At 36.2% G+C, this 23,562-nt stretch overlaps 2 protein-coding genes across 10 annotated transcripts in view; one reads left to right on the top strand and one right to left on the bottom strand.

The window, feature by feature from the left end:
• The window catches only part of PMCA (plasma membrane calcium-transporting ATPase 3), a 169,505-nt gene extending 166,273 nt beyond the window's left edge, over window positions 1-3,232 (top strand). For 8 of the 9 annotated variants that reach the window (XM_076131213.1, XM_076131214.1, XM_076131212.1 and 5 more), the window contains one exon: window positions 916-3,232. In XM_076131213.1, the coding sequence (XP_075987328.1) occupies window positions 916-1,134 (219 nt within the window). In that variant the 3' untranslated portion in view covers window positions 1,135-3,232. The remainder of the gene's footprint in view (window positions 1-915) is intronic. The other variant, XM_076131222.1, reaches the window with a different exon arrangement.
• A 2,932-nt stretch (window positions 3,233-6,164) lies between these two features.
• Window positions 6,165-23,052, bottom strand: LOC142983841 (uncharacterized). The gene is made up of 19 exons (XM_076130976.1): window positions 22,732-23,052; window positions 21,314-21,497; window positions 20,795-20,917; window positions 20,179-20,343; window positions 17,737-18,928; window positions 17,178-17,315; window positions 16,628-16,849; window positions 15,833-16,027; window positions 15,088-15,208; window positions 14,435-14,561; window positions 11,493-12,076; window positions 10,857-11,168; window positions 10,215-10,380; window positions 9,622-9,757; window positions 8,946-9,145; window positions 8,560-8,635; window positions 8,355-8,445; window positions 7,855-8,143; window positions 6,165-6,308 (listed from the first exon to the last, which is right to left on the bottom strand). The coding sequence occupies exons 1-19, from the start codon at window positions 22,822-22,824 to the stop codon at window positions 6,238-6,240; spliced, it is 4,485 nt and encodes a 1,494-aa protein (XP_075987091.1). The 5' UTR covers window positions 22,825-23,052; the 3' UTR covers window positions 6,165-6,237.
• Window positions 23,053-23,562: the final 510 nt, after the last annotated feature.

The raw sequence follows: 23,562 nt of genomic DNA, 5'->3' as shown, positions 1-23,562 counted from the left end.
GTGACAACTACCACCACTACGTACCATCAGGGACTCGTCATGTTAAGCTTTAGATTCATCTCAGAACTAGAAGCATCCGACGTCATTTTTATTATAAATAGCTTTTAGATTTATAATAAAATTTTCTTGTATCTCTCTCATAGGGTAGTTACAACGCTTCAAGTGAACGTTTATGTATTGAGTATTGGTAAAGGAACTTCATTACGAGGTCGAGTTGAGGGTTTTTGTCAGCTTGCTTACAATAATTTCGGATATAGGACGTTGTTGGGTAAAGCGATGTTGCTTCGTATCATGTGCAATGTATTGTGTAACATAGGGCAAGAGCATTAACAATAGAGCTTTCGCGCGTAGCTCACATAGAGAATAAATGCAGTCACAGATACGTAACATGGAGTTATGCATGTAACACGGACGGTAGCCCCCACACCACACCGGCACTACGATCCGACGACGATGTCTGTATTCAGAGGCGTTGACGAGGAGGCGAGCTCCCGACAGCATGGCATGCGGCGGCGCGCGCCCCACACCACCCTACGATTACTCTGTGACTGGAATTTTGAAATACCTAACGCTTTCTTGCCTCTTTTTTATGGTTCGGTGTGCTTATATTTATGTTAACATTGTACATTCATGGTCTGGTCCGTCCCCCCCACTGGCCCCGCCCACGCCGCGCGCACCCCCGTGCACGTGGAGCGTGTACCCCGGGGCCGGTGCGGGGGACACGTCGCCTGGGTCCGTTACACCCGCGCCGCCCTCACTATCGATGACAGATTCCCACTTACAGTCGCTACTTTTTTGATCGAAACACAAATACAAACTAACTATGAATATAAGTAGTGTATGGTGTAAGTGGGGATGGTGTCGCGGAGGGCGGCGCGGGCGCAGGGCCGGCGCGACTCACGTGTCCGTGCGCAGATCCGCGTGGTGAACGCGTTCCGGCAGGGGCTGGACTCGCGCGGCTCGCTGGCGGACGCGGCGCTGGCGGAGGCGCTGCGCAAGCAGACGGCGCTGTCGAAGCGCTTCTCGCACTCGTCCAGCATCGACTACGCCGACGCGGCGCGCGACACGCTGGCGCCGCACGACATCGACGTGGAGCGGCTGAGCTCGCACAGCCACACCGAGACGGCGGTGTAACGTCGCCGCCCGCCCCCGCCCGCCCCGCGTAGCGTATAGGTATAGTGTGCCCGCGCGCCGCAGCTCATCGATGCAATAATTTAGCGATTAATATCAGTATTATGGAGTACCGCCGCCCCGACGGCGCCCCGACCGCGCCCGACCGCGCCCCGACCGCGCCCGTCCGCGGACGCTACTCGAACCGTTACGCTGCCATCGCTCTTAATATATTATTATACATGTATGTAATAATAAAGCTGAAACGATTGTGTATAAAATCATATTTTTAAATGGTAACGAGGATGATGTCGTTTGATTTGTCGCACGCGACGGTGGTGTCGCGCGGGCGGCGTGCCACGTCACGTGCCCGCACTAGTCTACTCGCTGCCACCGGTGTACTTGAGCATAAGTTATATTGTTAACTAGTGTGTTTAATTATTCGATTGTTTTGAAAATATTTTATTATTATACGCGCGCGTCGCGATGCGCGCGTCTGTTGAACAAATAAAAAAAAAATATTGTCTAATTATTAATTTTAGATTTAAGCGCAAGGATGAGCGAATGGACGTGTGTTTTTTGAAACAAAAAAAATTTTCGCATACCATCGTGTCATCTCTTACACGGAATGAAATGTTTTATATTGCTTTTGTCAAAGACATGTTGTGGGAGTGGCCTGGGGAGGGGGCGCGCACTCGCCCGCGACTCATCCTTTTGTATAAAGTTGTTTCATTTGTAGCGCAGCATCATCGTTTGTACGTACGCCGAGTGATATTAGCGGCCGGCGCGCGCCCCCGCGCCCACGCACACATATATATTATACATACATATATATACATATATATTCTATATATATATTATATATATACTTAACTAAATTATTAAAGTATTAGTTAAGGTGTTTGTTATAAATTTCAATAACTTTTTTGTTTTTACGACCTTTTTCCCCTAAATCTAAGTATACATTTAAGTCATATCTCGAAGCGTAGACGCATTCAACTGAAAAGTTTGTATACAAGAACCGTATGCACCATTCTTGTGTAAAAACCGACGTAGTCCACTTTGAACATCTTCAAAATGTTTAAAATAGAAATAAACATTAAAATTGTATAGCTGAAGGTATTTATTTGTAATGCTAGTCTCTTATGAAACAAATACTAATTATTCAATTATTATAATGTACTTATTGATTATTGATAAATACTTCAAGTTTATTAAACAAGATATAGTCTACGGTGTAACGAATTGATTTCGGAATTTTTTCTCTATGAGCAATAGCGTGGCGCTCGACTATAGGCGACGTAGTATCGCAGCAGTGGCATTTTCAACGTTATAAAGTAAGACATGTACTTAATCGACTTAGAGACGAGTTGAAACGTCGAGTTGAGTCGCTCGAGACGGCCGGCGCCGATCGCTCGCCGCCCACTTGTTTTAGTATAATATTACGTATAAATAATGAGACATCAAAACGATCTAGTGAATCGGCAATGTTCAATTTTGTATAGAACGTTTCATAGTAGCGGTATTTGAGAGTTGTTACGTTTTATTTGTGAGGTTCGTAGGCGCGTTCCGTTCACCAGCCGTGTGACCACGACCCACGACTCACTCCGACTCGCTCACCGGTCAGTCAGTCAGTCAGTCAGTTAGTCAGTCATGTGTCATTGTCAGTCGGACAGTCACCCACAGAGAGCAACGGACGGACGAGTGGCGCGACAACTATTAAAACTATTAAACAATCTTGTAAGTAATTAAGTATTAGCTTCGAATCAATAAAGCCTTTTTAAAAAAAATTAGTTAAAAAAATGAAACTATTGAAACTTCACGATGTTTAAATAAAATAATATTAGTTATGATTTCAGTGAATAGAGAGGTCATGGTATCGTTTTGTGTATTATATACTATTGTTTCGTTGATATTCGTTACCACGAGTTCCCCAATGAAAGACATAAATAATTAGGAGTCTATACTGTAACGTAGAGGGCCGCGGTCAGCCGCGCCGCCCTTACCTAACAAACAATTGTTTTGACACGACAGTCTGCCACTAACCATTTTAGGTGATAAGTCCCATTGTTGTATTTTTCGTCTCACAATAAATGAAAATCTATTTTATTGTTTTTACAAATGTGTTTTATTTTACTCAAACCCTTGAAGAAAAGATCAATAAGTCAAAGTTGCACAGTATTATCAACTTAATAAGTGTTCACTAAGCGAGATGATCACAATCTCAGAACAGTCCTTCAAATTAATCTAAGTTAAATATTTGTGTGTGTGTGAATTGAGTGAGCACCCTAAATAAAATTCAATAATATATACTAGTCATTTAGTAAAAGGTGTGAAACAATTGTAAAAACAATCTTACAATTTGTAAAAATATAAAACATGAGATATATCAGTTAATGAATGCTCACTCAGTTCGCACATACGACCACCCTGAATCTCAGAACGTATGAAGAATTCATGTAAGATTTATGTACTACTCTTTAGTAAAACCTTTATAAAGTTGTCGTTTTAGATATCAATCGCCAAGGGCCGTATAAAAAAAAATTACAAATACTTTCATATGCTCACTCAATTCACACACTTTGAAAGGACCCGATTTCTTATGAACAAACCATAATTTCATTTTGTTATAAATCTTGTTTTATTAAAAGGTATACACGTGATTTTGTAAAATACAAAGCGAACCATAAATGTAGCACGTTTTGTAATAGTTAATTAATATAAGTGCTCACTCAATCCACACAATTCTGAAAAGTTATAAACGTTAATATCTTTGAATTTATAAGGATTAGAAAGCTATAAATTGTGCTAATTTTAGTAAAGAAAAGTTACTAAAGATTTGCCATTTTACATTTAGTACTCTCAGTTTACTCTAAAAGATATTCAACTGTTTGTGTTTCAATGAAAATCTGCCATACTGTAGGGTTGTCACGGTATTTCCGAACGCAGCCTTATCCATATTTTGTTAATTTTACTAAACTACCCTCATAATAATACGCACCTAGTTTCGGATTATCCTCTCGAGCGCCCCACGTCAAAATTCAAATATACCGTTAAGCGTCCGGGCCAAAAATGGCGCGCGAAATTGAATTGGCGGTTGGCATTTAAGCGTCGATTCCGTCATATTTTAATACTAACACCCTAGACATACCTTATATATTTGAAATCTACATAAAATTTGCTATAGATTAAAACAATAAACCACAAATAATATTTGATAGTGCTAGCACAATAGTCGGTTTAATCTGAATATTGTGTGCTTTAGGCATGTGTTTGAAGAAAGTCTAATAAATATTTTTAGGCAAAAATAATAATATGACGAAAGGTCTTATCGTGTAGTTAATGAATAATGACATTAAAATCCAACTGTAAAATATACTCAAATCTTTAAAATTAGTTAAAAAAGTATTTACAATATTGGTCATAAAGGAACATGTCAGATGTTGTTTATGGTGCTCTCTGGCCTATATCAACCACTTATTCAAGTGTGTGCATCGTCGTCTCGTTTCATCAGCTTCAATGTCAAATATGTTTGAAGGGGATAAATATAGTTTTAGTATTTCTTTTCTACGTTTTTTAAATGTAAGATCGTTTTGCCGTACCACGGTGGCGCACTGTGGATCGAAAATCGGCTGTAGAAGACATAGGATCTCGATGTCGTGAATGTAATTTTTTTCGCTGGAAATGACTACTGCTGATCATTACTGTTATAAAAAATGACATATGAAGTAATTGTGTGCACAAATGGAAGAGTTATAATTTTTTTAAGAAAAATTTGTATGGAGCTGACTTGAAAAATGAGAATATCTCTGGAATCGCAAGTCATTATAAAATAAATAAAATTTTAGTTCAGCAAAAATGTCCAGCGTGACAACCCTACAGTATGGCAGATTTTCATTGAAGCACAAACAGTTGAATATCTTTTAGAGTAAACTGAGAGTACTAAATGTAAAATGGCAAATCTTTAGTAACTTTTCTTTACTAAAACTAGCACAATTTATAGCTTTCTAATCCTTATAAATTCAAAGATATTAACGTTTATAACATTTCAGAATTGTGTGGATTGAGTGAGCACTTATATTAATTAACTATTACAAAACGTGCTACATTTATGGTTCGCTTTGTATTTTACAAAATCACGTGTATACCTTTTAATAAAACAAGATTTATAACAAAATGAAATTATGGTTTGTTCATAAGAAATCGGGTCCTTTCAAAGTGTGTGAATTGAGTGAGCATATGAAAGTATTTGTAATTTTTTTTTATACGGCCCTTGGCGATTGATATCTAAAACGACAACTTTATAAAGGTTTTACTAAAGAGTAGTACATAAATCTTACATGAATTCTTCATACGTTCTGAGATTCAGGGTGATCGTATGTGCGAACTGAGTGAGCATTCATTAACTGATATATCTCATGTTTTATCTTTTTACAAATTGTAAGATTGTTTTTACAATTGTTTCACACCTTTTACTAAATGACTAGTATATATTATTGAATTTTATTTAGGGTGCTCACTCAATTCACACACACACAAATATTTACCTTCTATTAATAAAAATATATGCAGTTATGAAAGACTTATAAAGAGTTTTGTTTCTTTCACTCCTTAGCGAAATGAAAAAGAGAAAAAACATATTTTAGTAGTATTTCAACTAAAATAGGTTTATAGTGGGTTTATCATAAACACACTAAACGAAATACCGGTCTATTTAACACCTTGCTGAGATTAATGAACTCAATATTGTTTAGAGGTCACTTTAATCTAATTGTTATCAATGATAGGTTAGAATGGCTGTCAAGACCCGTTTATATCCGAATTTTTAACATACATGAGCTAGTTTGAACCTATGTTCAGATTCAAAATAAAAACTAAACCTATCAGTATAAGCCGTACTCAGTTTGCAATCAGATAACTATGTATTAGTTATGCCAAATTGCTATTTTTGCGAAGTACAAACATACACAGAATTACGCGTTGTTTCTCATTAATAATTAATTTCTTTGATTAGATTTTCTATACTGTACTTAACTACCAATAAAACAAAAGTGTTAGTATAAAATGTATATATTTACAGCTTCCTTACGTAAACCTTACAAGATAGTTTATAATACTACTATGTACTTATTGGAACGAGATGAGTCCGGGCGGAGGCTCCGGCGGCATAAAGTTTGGTAACGACGCACCGCTTGGGTCTGGAAATAAGAGAGCAACAATTAAATAACATAGTAGTAATGCACAAAAAACTTGATTTCGAAATACATTGAAAAGCGCAGTAGAAATACTGTCGAGACCCAATTCACGCTAAACCCACTAGTCGCAGTTTTATTTACCTATTTTAAAGAAATGAGGAGGTTTCAATTGATCGTCATATTTTTATTATCAGTTTAGAAAATTGGGAGTAGGTATTAAGATTTGGTATAAAGGAGAATGGGCAAAATAGTATGGAGCCTGGGCGATCCGCGGCCAAACTTGATTTTGTGTTTTTTTAATGTAGCTTGGTCCTGTAATTACTGTGTAGAAGTTTTATTGCCGCGACGCACTTACACGCGACAATAAAATACATTTTGGTTTTTGAGCACTTTTAATAGTATAAAAACATATCTTTGGCTTATATTCGGAGATTAAATAAAAAGTACTATTTCTATTATTGCATATAAATATAGACATTATTAATTTTCGAACAATCATAACAAATAAATATATAAATATCGTAACAAGTAAACATTAAGTTGTTGTCATTAACTGTTGATTATGATACACTTCTATGTTATATAAGCCCTGTCATGAATGCTCAGCTTAAAAAATAAGGCGTTCATAGCCAGTTGCGTTCACTGGTCGGTAAACGATCTACGGGTTAAGCAACCGTTGGCGCGGTCATTCCATAGATTGGTGACCGCATAGTGGTATTTGAACTGAGCGTCTCCGTGCTTCCGAGGGCACGTAAAAAGTCGGTCCCGGTTGTTGTGAACTAAGATAACAGTCGTTAAGCTATGTTCTTTCGAGCGGCTTGAACAACTTTGAAACTAGGTTAACCATATCATAGATAGATACGAGGTACGATTGTTGTTCATGTTGATGGCATTGCAATCGTTATAAGATGTAACGTTATTACACAACATTAAATGCATTACAGACACGAAATAATTATATTTGTTCTATGAAATTCCATTATATTTACATGTCAATATATTGTTTCCTAAAAGAATTGCAGCGAAACGTTCTTAGTAAAAGTTGTTCCTAGTTACCATTACTTTAATTTGACACTACTTTCATTAATGGCCGCCGACCGCCCAGGAGTGCCCATTCTCCTTTATAAAGGTTTTTAATTAAAATCGTTTAATCAGCATTGAAACCAACAAAGTACCAAGTGTGTGTTATTGTCATTGAACACATAACCTAACAATTTGATTAAGAATGCTAAGTTTCTGTCGTTCTCCATTAAAAAACATAAACGTAAAAGAACTTCTAGTACAAAACCAAACAGATTTTTTTGTTTGTTTGTTTGTTTCAACGCGCTAATCTCAGGAACTACTGGTCCGATTTGAAAAATTCTTTCAGTGTTAGGTAGCCTATTTATCGAGGAAGGCCTTAGGCTATATATCATCACGCTACGGCCAATAGGAGCAGAGTACCAGTGAAAAATGTTACAAAAACGGGGGAAATTATGTCACTCTTACGTGACGCAAGCGAAGTTGCGCGGGTCAGCTAGTATTATTTTAAAATGGAATGAACGCTCACCCATCTTCTGTCCAATCGCAAACGGCGGTGTTTGCAACATCGCCGGATTAATTCCCTGTTGTTGCATCATTTGTTGCTGTTGCATTAACTGTTGTTGCTGCAACATCGGCGGCGGCTGTTGCAGCAACATGGGCTGTTGGATCATTGTCGCTGGGGGCTGCTGGCCGAAGGACGGCGGTGGAGAGCCGGGCGGGGGCGGGGGAGGAGGTAAGGCGTCCCAGAGCGGCACGTGATCTGGATGGGTGGCCGGACATGGCCATGCACAGCCGAAGCGACGGGTTTTCTTTTTCTGAAATTGGTAAATGTGACTATTAGGGTACATCATTGTTAGTTGGAACAATGGTCTTACTTCATAATTAGATTTTTGCCCAAATTGAGACCACAATTTCTTCAATAAAAACCAAATAATCGTTCAAGAAATTTCTGAGCCAAGGCATTATTTTGTCATTAACTCTCCAGTAAATGATTATGTTGTGATACAGACTGAATGAAAGTAGTACCTTTTTAGGTGGTTCTTCAACATCAGAGTCTTGGCCCGGCTTATATCCGTCTGCAAAGCTCACGCGCTTGGCACCGCGAGCCTCCGACTTACTGAAATTATTAAAATTACCAATAAATCACAACAATCAGAAAGTATAATATGTTATAATGCTTATATTCTCTGTATTTCATTGTAAGTTTCATTTAATTAATTTATAAACTTACGTCAATAATATTCCCTTCTCGGGTCCATCTTTGTCAGCATCTGTTTCTTCCGAATCTTTTGCTACTTCACCGAGAACTGAAATATAAAACAAATTATGACATTACATTTAACTAACACTTAATAACACAATAACTGTCAGTTAGTTAGACTAAAAGTTGTGTTAAAAAACGAATTAAAATCAAACCAAGTATTTTTGATGATCATGCATGAATCTGCATGATCATCAAAAATACAGCGCATACATTAATTATTCATGATTAATGAGTTATGATACCACTAGTATTGAATATATTTTCTCGGTATCAATAAGACAATTGACATTGAAGCGTACACAAGTTCGTACGCTCGTATACGAAATGTACAGAATAAAATATTACAAACTGACCAGTAGTCCTCAAAGCCTGACTGATCCTCTCATCCAGCGAGCTCATGCTGAGCGGCTTCCTCTCCCCGGGCAGCGGTATGTCCTGGGTGACGTCACCGGCTTGTGTCGCCCGCCCGTGGCCGGGCTCGGCCGCGAAGCAGTCGCCGTACTGCAGCCGGTCCGACGCGCCGTACATGTCCTCGTACGCTTCATCGTAACTACTGCAAAAGATAAGACGCATACGTCACTATAAATTTTGTCTGAGATTTTTTCAACAGAAAATCTCAGAAAAATCTTTTGTCCCGACCCAAGATTCGAACCCGAGACCGATTGCGCGGCAGTCGCAAAAAAAATCAATCATCAAAAAAATTATCCTGTAATTAAACGAAGTAAACGTTGATTTTGGAAAATAAAAGCATCGTAGCATAAGGCCCTGATTTCCATTCCCAAATCGGGCAAAGTACTATTGGTCTCCTCTGATATTAGAATATTTCTGAATAGCGCGGAGTTTGGTACCGAGTCCGGTAAATGGCAAAAGGATCAACTCCTACTTACATGGAGGACATACTAACAATGGTGTGTTCCATACACTTCTACCTAAGCCTTCGGGTGTATAAAACACGTGTATTATAATTTATGTAGGTTGTATGTATTGTAATGATGATAATTATAATAAATATAATTATTGTTGTCTTACCCAGTGCTACTGTTCTGCTCGGACCTGTTGTTAGCAAGGCTTTGTATTTGATACACCGGCTCCACTACGTTCTGTATCGGATACTGTTCGGTGTTGCCGCCTGTTAGGACTATGTTCACCTCGCCTGGTTTTAGACCTGAAAAGCCAAGATGACACGCATGAATATATAATAATTTCAGACGTAGAAAATGTCTTGATTTTAGAAAGAACATTTATGAATCACAAATAGATAGGGGAGCTGTCTAAGAGTGAAGTATTTCTTTTTAATATTACTGTTTAAACTAGATAACGAAAATCCATTTGAGGAGTGATTTCGCATCTTATTTGTTTCTATTACAATGATTACTAGACACAACATTACAGTATTATCACACATCATATTTGGCATCACATTTTATTCAAATTCAGTCTTTGGGAAACACAAACTAACGAAATCGCTGCACAGGAATAAAATCGAACAATTTTCAGACTGGAATAAGTATAAAAGGTGTCGATCGATTCTGAAATTATGTATATGTGAATCAATAATTAGTAAATTAGAATTAAGTGCGAAATGACACATATAACAATTAACAAGTTTAGTTAAATCTCACCCCATCGCGAAGGTCTCTGTCGATGGCTGGTGGCGGCGGGCGGGGCCTGCGCGGGCGAGTCCCCGGCGCGCCAGTCGCACTTGATCTCGCCGCGCGCCCGCGCACGCACCACGGTCTCGATGCGCTGCGACCCCCACCACTCACCCGCGCCTGATGTACCACCCACCTAGGGAGGAATGTTAATGAGTCGTCAATAAAGGAAGAGTACCACCATGAATAAAAACTACAAACTAATTTCTATACTAAATAATTACTACTGTCCCGATGTATGTACATGCTGAGATCTTGAAAAGTACGCAACGGATTTTAAAGGCTTTTGAAACCGGACGTAGCCAGGGCGGGCTGCTAAGATAATAGATAATCAAATTTAATGGTTAGCTTAAATTAAAGTTCTGTCATCTTGAAAACATCTAAAAAGGCCCAAAATAAATCTAGTTTATTCTATTGTGCACGAAAATCTCCTTTGACGATCTAATAAAATGAATATGTCGAATTAAAATCATATTTCATCATCAGTATGGTCTAAAAGTGTTTCATTCAAAACCTTTCCATTTATTTGAACATCCATTTATCCATACAAAAGAACATTTACTACCTTATAGTTTTACATTCAGAAATAAACAAACTTAACTAAAAACTAACCTGTTTAGCAACATCACTCTGATACGCCATAGCGAGTTGTTCATACATCTCGTAATTCCCCCCCTCATAGCCTTCCTCAGGGTCATCGTCCTTGGAGTAGTTCTGACTAGCACTGATGACGTCATTGAAGCTGTAGTTGGAGTTCTGCGACGAGGGTCGAAGGTGGCTGTCGTCTTTCTCGTAAGGGTCCTTGCTCGTGGTGGAGTCTTGGGAAGAACATTGTGACAGGTTCGATTCCTCGGGCTGTGTTGCTTCCGGCTGTGGGGGAGCTGGTTTCTCTTGAGGAGTCGAGCGGTGGACATCTTTTGGCTCCTGTAATTTTTTTTTAAAGTAGGTAATTTTAAAATGGTCACTTTCGTTAAAAAGACCCTAAATTATTTTGATTCCCGTGCAGTGCTCTAGTTGTAGTAGTAAAGCACAATGGTCACTCTGGACTCCCATAACCAGATAAAATAAGTTCAATACTATTAAATCTAATCAAATAAGCTAAATTAAATATTTCTCTAACGAAATAGTCTTTCCAGTGCGAGTTTTTTATCAATTTTATGTAAGTCTCTAAAGCAAGATTTCTTTATAATGAAGCAAACCATGAAGTTTATTAGTGTAAGTTTATCTACAAAGTATTACATAAATTACCTTGAAAGGTTCATCTTTAGGTATAGGAATATTTTCAACAAGAATCTCCGTAACACCTTCAGTATAATTCTCACTAACACTCTGAGAAGTGCTCTCAGAGTTACACTCAACCACGCTCTCGGTGGCAAACTCCTTCTCTTCTTGCAATTCTTCTACATCTCTTACACTCTCCTTCTCCGTACTCTCTTCTGCTTCTTGCTTAACCTGCACACTGCCTACAAAGTCATTCTGAAGTTCTTTCACATTTATAATTTCTCTAGGTTTCTGTCTTCTAGGAGAGAACTCTAATTTCTTCTCATCATCAGTCAATCTTTCAGTTTTAATATTGTTCAATACATTTACGTCAAATAATTCCTCGCTCTGTGTTGAATCTGAAGAAGATTGTTTACGTTTCTTCTTTTTAACGTCTGATTTCTTCTTCTTTTTCTTTCTTTGATCATCAGATTCAGAGTCAGAACTACTTTCAGAAGTAGACGATGATGACGAACTGCTAGAAGATTTACTTTTAACCTTTTTCTTCTTCTGAGCCTTCTTTTTCTTTTGTATTTTCTTCTTTTTGATTTTCTTTTCTTTTTTCTTGTTCTCTGTAAAAGAATTATCGTTTAGGAGATAGTTTTTAAAGATGATGTGATGAACACAATGTATAGTTTTCAAATTAAAGTATGTACAATGAAAGCGAGCAAACGGCTTGAGCCGTTGCATTTAGAACATGCTAGAACAATTGTTTTGAAAGATATTAGTGATAGTCTTAAGTTAAGCGACCACGCACAGCAGTAGGATGAAGGAAAATAACTTCAAAATAAAAGAGATGTTACAATGACGGTTCAAATTAACACGAGTCTTCCTTTATCACCCTAAGCATAGTGTAGTATGAAACTCAATCTTTAGCTCTAATTTTAAAGTTTAATTATACTACATAAACTCTGTATATGGAAGATGATGACAACATTTTTATGGTAAATACTTAGGTGTACGTATGGACACTTACTACCATTAGGTATATAATAAAATATAACAATACCTTTTTTAGCTTTCATTATAATTGATTTATGCTTAATATGTTTAAATAATCGTTTTTAAACGTTTTGTTTATGAAAATAATTACAAAAAGATAGAAAACAAAATAAGGTTTCATAATACACCATACACAATACACCGGCGTAAAGCTAGCGCTACGCAACGTAGACTTTTTCACAGACAAGACATTATTAACTATAAGAACATTAACATAATGACGAATATCAAACAAGGAAGATCTGCTTCCTTAATGCCCGTGGATGTAGATATAAGAATTTAGACATTATTTCAATGTACTTAAAGTTGAAATTGTCTCGACATAGAACAATGATCTACGCTGCTATAGCCAGCTCTACGGCCGGTGTAAGACCAGGAACACACAAGAGAGCAAATGTCCCACGACATGTAAAGCGAAGCCTGGCGACATCGCACGAGCGAAGCGTAGCATGTCGAGGAAAGTCCGGCAACGTCGTACCACTTCACGCAACGTCGCTGGCAACATGTGTCGCCGAACATTTGTCCCCAGGGTATCCCTGGTCTAAGGGCGCCTTCCCACTATGTCGTGACGACAGATAATCGTGTAGTTTTAAGTGTCGTGGCTTACATGTTTAAATGGAGGTGTTCACATATAGAACGACACGACTTACTGCCGTCTACGTCATTTCTTGCAGTGACGACAGATAATCGTGACAGTGGGGACGGCTAGATACGACAGTCACTAAACGATATTTTTTTTTTACGACAAACAATCGTTACGATGGGATCAGCTAGAGACGTCAGTCGTCCAACGATAAATTAATCGTTACGACATAGAGGGAACGCGCCCTAAGGGTCTATCAGAATATAAATACTCACCATAGACTACTTGGGCCATTAGCCGCGCTATGTGTGGGACCCGTGCGTACTTATTGATAAGAGACAAAATGACTGAAATCATGTAACTAGACAACAACTTTATAATATTCTCCAAGTGGCCTGAAGGCCGGAAGTGAAAGAATTATACGACAGAAACTCAAAAACAAATCAATGACGGCACAGAAATAAAAATGTTTCAATTTCGAAAAATCCCGGATCGTTCCCGAGAAACACGTCGCGGTTTATTTAAAATTATTGTAAATTGATTTATGTAATTGTTTTGTTAAGCGATTTTGGTGTTTTTCATAATTAAATAAGTATTATTTTATACCGTTAAAGCATTTATACTGTATTTAAAGAACAACTTACCGTAAAAATAAATTATATTTGATCCAAACAAACTAAACTAGTATTTGTTGAAACTAAAGCCGTATGCGTCACTATTTACAACATAACCCTTTAGTTTTGGGTTTCGTTGTTTAAATGTTATAAATATATATTTCATGATTCTATAGCCAATTGGATAATTAAAGAAATGGTATTCTCAAACAAAATTAAATGAAATTAGAGTTATAAATACACAATATATAATCAATTTAAAATGTATCACTAAAATAACGCGAAGATATATTTTTAAATAAGTCTTTTCCATTTCTGATGTTGATGAAAATCTTTAAGATACTTACAACTTTAGTAATACATTTTATGAATCATATCATAGTAATAAATTAATATATATTTATGATTGTTTATTGCTTTAAATTATTAGTAATTGAATAGTGCTTAATCAGCGTTTAATCAGTGGTTAATGAGTGGTTAAAATCCAGTTAATTACCAAATTTAACCAGATATCTATAGTCGTTTCCAATTAGCTCATTATATTTTGCATTTAAAATTAATTTTGGATGTCATTTGCAAAACCTTTAACTTAAACTAAATATCTAATAAAATAATGTTTTCACTATTTCAGCGCTTTAAGCTAATATATACGCGCTCATAGCTTGCATTATAATCTAGTACTCTACATCACCCAAGCATCGAACCTTGGTCGTCCAGGTTATAAACCTTACCTTTGTCGTATTCCTCATCATCTGATTCCTGTTTCTTCTTTTTCTTTTGTTTATCTTTTAATTTCTTTAAATACTTTTTGCTGATTCGTCGACGCTTTGTAAGTTTCGATTTGGCTTTTTTGTTTGCCTGAAAAGATAATATTTATTGAGAATACATATCATTGTAGATTTTGTAAAATTACGGTAATAAATAGACAGTGATGTTAAGGAACTGCTTTGGGGCTTTCAGAATTTTAGTGGTCTCAAAGTATAGCATTTAAATAATAAATTTTTCAGGCGATTTTTAGGAATGATTGTACATTTTACTTAATATTTTTACAAGAATTATACTAATAGAGTATTGCCTACATCAGGGGTTCCCAACCTTTTATTAGTTAGGGACCACTTTTATATTATTCTTCTTAATAGAGACCACTTTTATATTATTTTTGTTAGCAGGGACCACTATGTTAGCATATTAAAGATAAAGCGAATAATCATGAAAATTTTAACTTTTAAAGCCATTCGCGAACCACATTTTGACTTCCGCGGACCACCGGTTGGGAACCGCTGGCCTGCATACTAAGACACTACAAAAAATCTAGTTGTAACTCCAATTAGACCAACCGTCCCAATATTGGTCGGAAGGCATTAAATTAGTTATTATTTCATACCTTTTTCTTGTTAGTCTTGCGTCGTTTCTTCTCACTGTCTGATTCGGACACAGACGATGATGAGTGTTTGCGTTTACGCGGCTTTACTTTCTCCACCTTTGATATTTTCTCTATCTTCTTACTAAATTAGAAATAATATTGAATTAGTTATTGTAAAAACTGAGTTTGAATGATAGTAAATAAAGCATTAAGAATTACATTGATATTAAGGGCCTAACCCCTAGGTAAGGGGTTATGAGCTCATTACGACAGAAGACCCTTGCCCAGCAGTGTGACATTAACGGGTTAAATAGATATAACTGACATATAATATCTCTATCCAAATATACTTTTTTTTAAATTGATTAGTAGTATTATACTAAAGAGTAAAACATAAGCATTTTTATTAGACATATTTCGATATACTCCAACCAGGGTACCAAACTCAGGACATTAAGATCAGCATTTGCAACTATTCTTTTATAGAACACTATTTATAACAAGACTTCGTTTCCCTACTTCTAGATAAGTATCAGATAGCGTATCCAATGGAATTTTGGCAGTTACCTACATTTATACACTTATTGTCACGTTATTTGGCAGATAGGCTATCTGATACATATTCATGAACTTCTAAACTAACCAATTTTACAGATTTTTTTTTTAAATTTCTTTTTTTTTTTATATTAAGAAGAGGTGAAACCGCGCTTTTGTGGCGCTATCTAAATAGGATCTTTCGATAGTCATATTCAATGACAGTACTTACGTTTTCTCCTGTTCATCATCAACATCAGACTCCTGGCTCCATCCCTCGCTACTCAACTTAATCTTCTTAGCCTTCTTCTTGTCTTCTGGCTGGCTATCTTCTGCCTTCTTCTTACGCACGTCTTGTTTGACAGGAGTGGTGCTTCTGGGCGTGCCGGCCTTGTCTGAAGCTTCCGGCCATACTGCCTCCATGAATCTTAAAATATATTTTACTTTTAAATGACTATTAAGCCTAAAAGGTAATTTGTAAGATACAAGACTGGAATGTGAATATTTTGGTTGTAGTCTCGATTTAAATTCTAACTCGAAAAAACCTAAAGTGTTTGTACGAACGTTGCAAGTGCATTGACCTATTTTGGTGTTTAGTGAAGAAAGGCGAATTGCCTCGAATAGAGAACTTCCCCCTTTTCCACTAAGACAGTAAATATGTGTCGAATTTTCCCTCTGTTCGTTAATTATTTTAGAGTCAGCCCTTCATTTAGAAAAGTGTCTTCACATTGGATGAGTGCCTATTTATTCCTATTTAAACTGAGCGTGTCCATATGTCTAAAAGTCGGCCTAGGCTGTCGTTAAAGCACTTAGGCAGTTTAGTTTTGATAAATTGGTATTATGATGCGACCTATAACGTAAGCGATAACTGTCAACCGTAATTGTCGATTAGCAATAGTTGTAATCTGTAGATTGCGGTCGCAGTTCGTAGCCTTTGCTGTTCAAATCTCATATATTTAATTTAGTTAAAAGCGACTGTTTATATAGTAAAAACCACGGCAAAAAAGACAATACTAGTTCCACTTACTTTTGATACTCTCTATCAAGATAAATCTCTTCATTTCTCACGGGAGTGGTGGACCTGTTCTTATAATTCTTGTCTTTAGTGACGGGCGTCTCTGATTGGCTGTCGTCGGCCTCCCAGTCGGTGGAGGGCGCCACAGTGGGCACGGCGCTCGGGTCACCCATCCATTGAGAGCAGCGAGGGTACCAGGCGCGGGCTTTCGGGAACTCGGATGGGTCTTGGATCCTGTAGGTAAGAATTATGAGATCGAATCCAGCATTTCTCTACTTAAGATTTGAAGGGCCTACAAAACCACGAGTCAACCATCTTTGCTCTACATTTTAAATGACAAACTTTCGATAATACCAACGTAGAGAATACAGGTCAAGACATATATCTTGATCTATAAGTGTAGACACCAACATCGTCTCATATCTATACAGAAACCTATAATCTAAACGAAATTGATAAGTAGGAAGAATATAATTATCTTGCGTGCCTATTACAAATCGTATAAAAAAATTATGCGACTATTAGTTGAACATTATAAGTAATAACTACGTATAAAACTTACTGATCACATCCGTACACTCTGTCCACGAGGTTCATCTTGCAAGTCTCCAGCTCCTGGTAGACCACCGCACGGTCTTTGATGCACTGACACCGGCGCGTGTTCACCGCGAACGAGATCTTAGGTAACGTACGAGTCTCTCTGTAACATTCAAGTGTTCAAAATGTTAAAGAAAGAAAATTGTTGAGATAAGGGTCTACATTTACTACTATCCTCATTTTCTTTGCTGCAATTTAATGATATTAAAACTGGTCTTATCTTTACTTAACTTGTTAAAATGACCTAATTTTGACGTCATATGTATTTCATATGACGTCACATACATCAAAATTGCAATTCTATTCAATGGATTCATCATGGATCAAGTTCATTAATCTAAAAAGCTTCATTACCAGCACCTCTAAGTCATCAAAAAATAACTTTTTATATATTTAGAACAGAGTTAGTAATTGCAGCTCATAAATGACAGTACCATGTTTTGATAGCATTGTATGTATATTTTGAAAATCATTGCGAATTTAATCGTTATTCCAGAAAAAAAATAATTCCTATATTCACTTACCTAAAGCATCTGCCCTTATCATGCTTAAACAACAAAGGCTGACAGACTTTCAACACAAAGCTCCAAGTCTCCAACGAGGCAACAGTAGACTTAGGCATCTGTGGTTCCTCTTTCTCCATAGACAGCCTGTACCTATCCGACCTGCTGTCAGACTTGTACGATGTGTTTGACTTGTAACCACTTTCCGTAGACTTGTAACCACTTTCTATCGACCTGTAGCCGTCGGAGTAATCACTTCTGCTCGACTGCAAGTCTCTCATTCTATCATCTAGTTCTGGAGTTATAGAAAGCCTTGTGTCTTTTGGACTTGAACTTTCTCGGGATGGTGAGTCGTATTCAACTAAACCTTTATCCTGTGCCATCGCACCATCCTCATCACTCATCCCTTCCTGCTTTATCTCATTGATAACAGATTCTAAAAACGTATCATCGGCTAAAGCATCATTAGAAACATCTTTACTCGAATCGAAGTCAAAAATTTTCTCATAAGTATCGTAATCGTCCTTTTTATGTTTGACTTTAGCAAATTTCTCTAATTCCATGTTCTCATCAAATATGTCTAATATTTCATCTTCATTCGGATCTATTTCGAATCTGAACGAATCTATGACTGGTTGTAGTTTCTTCATTTTTGGAATAGGTGTTACCTTAGGACTGTCTATGGGTATGACAGGCTCTTTGTCTAAAATTATTGGTGCTATTTCTATTTCTTTATGTACTTCTTTGATAATAGGTGTCTTTTTATCTTCTATAGGAGCCGGTTCTTCTTTCTTAGGGCTAGAAATAGTCGCTTTATCTTCATTGTCCAAAGACCAGCTATCACACACTAAATAGTCACTCAAGTTAACATCAGTTTCCTTCTCAGCTTTCTTAACCTCTTTTTTCACTTCTTTTTTGTCTTCTTTATCTTTAGACTTGTCTCTATGTTTGTCTCTGTCATCCTTACGCTTATCATCTTTTCTGTGAGAGTGTCTTCTATCTCTGTCGTACCTATCGCTTTTTCTTTTGTCCTTGTCTGACTTTTTATAAGGACCTTTGTCTTCAAGTTTTTTTACTATTTCAAATTCGTCTTTTTTCCTTTGGAATGGATTGTCGTAGTCTGGTAGAAGTCTTTGATAGTCGAATTTGAATTCTCTACCTTCTGCTCTAGCTTTCTTGGCTTCAGTGATGATTTCATCTAGCTTTGCAGGATCTGAAAATGAATTTGTAGATATGTAATCTGATCAGTAGTCAGTGAGTATGTTAGTACTAATGTAAAATTACTTATAACTAACTTACATACTGCTTAAATACTATACTTATATCTACTTGTTTTTTCATCAAAACAAATGGTTGCTTTGATTTCAACTTATTTTCTAAGTACAATCTAAATAATACAAAAGAAAATACTAAGAAAAAAGCTAAAGCTACGAATCGCAACAATGAAAATTGTGACTGCTTTCTAAAATTACCTCATCCATTATTGCTCAATTTTGCTACAAACCAGTACCTTAACAACAGGCCTTATAGTCCGCGACAACCTAGTAGAAAGCCAAGGCAAGCGAAGGGATTAATCATTTAGAATATAAGACTTATTAACTACTTATTCCGATTGAACTCACGGTTGTCTGTTATTTTTTTACACAACTGCTTTATTTTTTACCCAGAATTACTAATAACATGTTGTGCCAAGGCTCTTTACTAAGTTGTTTAACGATATCTACTTAACATAAAACTCGTAATACAAACAGTCATTGTCGGTAGATGGCGGTAAGTTCGCGCGATACGCACGCACATTGCACCGCCCACACCCGTTCACGCAGTAACACTTGCCGTGCGCTGCGTACAACGTGCAACGTGCAAAAGCAAATGATGTGATAGTTGTATGAATTAGAGGAAAATAAGCAATGGAATTTTAAATAAAATTGTAACTATTGGCGTAGCTAATGATGATAATATGAATACTGGCATTCCTGTTGTCCTTATGAAAACTGGTATTTTTCGTGTCCCTTCTTCAAAAGGCTACTAAGTGAGATTCTTAATATGTATTACCAAATATTCTTCTTCTTCCCATTAAGAGACTTTCTACATACAGAGACTTTCTGCTACCGTTTTTTAATTTACCAAAGAATATTTTTTCATAAAAGGTGACGTTTTCTCAACTTCGCCCATAGTTTCAAACAAAACTTCTTGGCTGAGTATGTAATTAAGGTCATTCTTGTTTTTTTATGAATCACGAATTTTGATACGTTTTTCCCAAAAGACCATACTAACATTGTATTTATAACTACATACTCAAACAAGAGAAAACATAAATATCGTAAATATGCATTATTAGCCACACACAGTGCATTCAGAATGCCGAAACAAGCAAATATTCCATACATTTGTAAATAAAAACATATAATATATTAATCCAGTATCATGCAAGATGAAAAACAATAAATAAATAGTTTCACATACCCAAGAATGACTTAATAGGAGGCATGGCTTTTGTGGGCATAGCCTTCTCATTGGTAGACGTGGGGCAGATCAGACCGAGTGGTATACCAAGTTCCACCAACTCCATCTTACGCTTCATATCCTCGATCTCTGAGAGTGTACGCCTTTGTAGCTCTGTGTATGAATCTGGAGAAAGAAGAATAATAATTAGTTCACACAAAACAAATGAATAATATTTTGAGAAATTTTTAGTACTACTACTACTACTAACGTTTATTACTGAGTCAATTATTTCATAGATGCGTGAAATGTCAATATACTCGGGCTATACCATATGCGCGAACTAAATAGTATGTCATTTGTGTGAAACCCTCCCGTTTACAATGACATGTCTTGCGTAACCCTGTGTGTTGTGCCCTAGCCCTATTGTAGACAATCCTATGATCCTTCTAACACTGACGTAATTCGAACGTTTGTAGTATGAGTATAACTATAGAAACAAAGTATAAATGTACTAAAATCTTTGTTACCCAGTAAAATAACATTGCTATGTTTAATTTCTATCACCAGCTACAACATTGGATATTTACAAATAATGAGGATCAGTTGTGATAGCACATAAAATATTATTTGTTACCTTGCAAACATTTTTTGTTCTGTCCAGGCTTGGGTGGTTTAGGTAGTAACTTCTTCTGCTCTCCGTCATCAACTTTAGGGGTTAATTTTACTCCACTCAGCTTGCCAATGAACACAGTAGTGTCTGAAATAGAGATAGAAATATTTATTTTAAATTAATATTGTTATAGACACTTGCACACTTGAACTACTCTAATGCAGTAAGCACAGCTTTATGAGAAATAAATTCGCAAAATATACACTGAAAAGTGAAATAAAACATCAGAAATAATCAGAATTAGCTCAGCTGTACAGCCTTATATCATTAAAAAAAACTGAGTTAATTGTTCATCAGTGTGGTTGCCGAACCTGTTATTATATTATAATTATATAACTAGAAAAGTTCTTAAAATGCACATATCAGATTTAAGTAAGCACACCAACAATATGTGAAAAACACACAAAACTTTTATTATACTCTTTTAACATAAGTAAAAAAACAGTATATAAATCGGTAGAAAAACATATAATAAACACTTACTTCCACTGCCCGAAGGTTTACTGACAGTAACCGGTGTGATCGGAGTCTTCTTCTGAATGGAAAATGCTCTTAATCTCTTCTTGGCATTCTCTACTCCTTTAGTAGACGGCTTCAACTTGAACCCGATGGGAGTTGCCGGAGAATTTGGGTTCGGTATTGGCGGTATTGGGATGTTGATTGTTGACTGAAATATGAAATTGAATATTGTATTTAGTAGGAAACAAGTTCTTGTCCACATTATTTAAATGCAAAGAATAATGTTGATTGTTAAAGTATTAAACTTCTGAAAAATAACAGCAAAGAACAGCAATTGAGGCTGTAAGGTGGTCATTGTGCTACATAATTATTTGAATTACTTGGCTATGATAATAAACTATGTTTAAGAGGCTAAAAGCTTTAGCTCTCAATTGTTTTGAGAGAAGAGAGCAGTGCTCTGCATTGGGGCCGTAATAATTTATTTAGAAAATCAGAATACAGTAGCTTTAATATTACTATATGATACATAGTTACCACCTATTATACTAGTGAAACTTATTATGATGTTGATTTCATATTGAAGCAGAGAATCTTATATTAACCAAGTTGTTACTTATTAATTACTTAGTAATAGATATAAGTATAGCATATGGGACCATATGTTACACTCTTACTACAAATCCTATTAGCTTTCCATAACACAGTTATTTTCATAACATTTTTATAAAAACAGTAAGGTATTTAAACACATACCTTTCTAGTTTAACAAAACAGCTGTTAAATATATTTTAGTTTAAAACCTTAGGCACCTGTCTACACTGAACCATAAATCACATTGGACTATGAATGAAACAGCCACTCATACAAGCAATTTTATCTAACAATGAGCAATTCAACAGTATCTAATAGATTTGATCTTGCATAGGACAAACTTATTGATTTATTTATTCATATTTGCAAACATACTATACAGCTCTAACTGGCTGAATAAAAATTATCACTGCTTTGTTTGTTTACAAAAAAAAAATAAGTGTTATGTTTTTAATTGTTTTTTCTCTATATCTAGTCCTACAGTAGCCAACTTACAGGTTTATGGGACAATTTTACAGCATCCTGAGGTCAAACATATGGAACTACTCAACTTGTCTTATCTGTACTATATGTAAATTGAACTTGATTTTTCATCAGACAAATTGACACAAAAACATTTAAAAACAAATAGTGAAACTCTTCTTTTACCTTACACTGCTACCTGCGAATGACGCGGCGTCATCATGAATAGTTTATCTACCAATCTATACTTCCTAGGAGATCTATTTTTAAACCTAAATCAATACTGTGCAGGCAATAGAACCCAATATTATCTAGATATGACCGTTTGCAATTATTGTTGTCCCGTATCATCTTTTTGACACACTGCATTCGTGAACCGGTAAATTTACCTTGTCTATCTCCGATTTAGGAACTCCTGGTGGTGCGAGATCATCGGAGTCCTGGGACTCCGAGCCCGGCTTCGTAAAACCTTCATTATCCATTTGTAGGATGCCGCTATAGATTATTAATTAAGAAGAAATCCAGGACACATTGTATACCATATCTGGTACGGTTTATGCACTTGTCATATTTACGTAAATTACAATCTTATTTTAAAATAAACACAAGTTAAGGTTTTAAGTGTTTGTAACCTCGAAATTGACAATTACAATCTTGATAATAAATTATCCTGGAATTTGTTTAAACAATTGCATTAGTTTATTACAGAAAAGTGAGAAAGAACATGAAGTCAGAATAGCGGTCAAACTTTGACTTGCAAAAAAGAGACAAACATACTTTTCTAAGTACGGAAGCACCGCCATTGCTTAAAATACTAACATTTTCTACAGCTCATGAGTGGAACGCGCTACGTTTTGTGCACAGATTATTTATATACTGCACAGATAAAAAAATGTTGTCGAACTAACGTGATGTTAGCCAAATATTAGTAATTATGTTTAATTGGGATTTTAATTTCATTCCCTATCAGAAACTCCTTTTATGCATGAATATATTTTAACTGTTCAATAAATGGTATCTATCCTTTAAATTCGATAGATTCTCGCTATATTGAAGAAGCCTTCTCAAGAAGATAGCGTATTATAGTCGGAACAATTTGTCCATAGATTTCAGAGTCAATTAAATAACATATTAGACATTTATTTATTTACATCATTGAAGGAATTGGAAGAGAAAGGGTTTTAAAGAATGATTTTACTTGCGCAAATGAAGAGTTCGTC

This window comes from Anticarsia gemmatalis, chromosome 25 (assembly GCF_050436995.1).
Source record: "Anticarsia gemmatalis isolate Benzon Research Colony breed Stoneville strain chromosome 25, ilAntGemm2 primary, whole genome shotgun sequence".
In the NCBI taxonomy this organism is placed as follows: domain Eukaryota; kingdom Metazoa; phylum Arthropoda; class Insecta; order Lepidoptera; family Erebidae; genus Anticarsia; species Anticarsia gemmatalis.
Note: the sequence above shows the minus strand (reverse complement) of the source record. Positions and strands in the feature narration are given on the sequence as shown.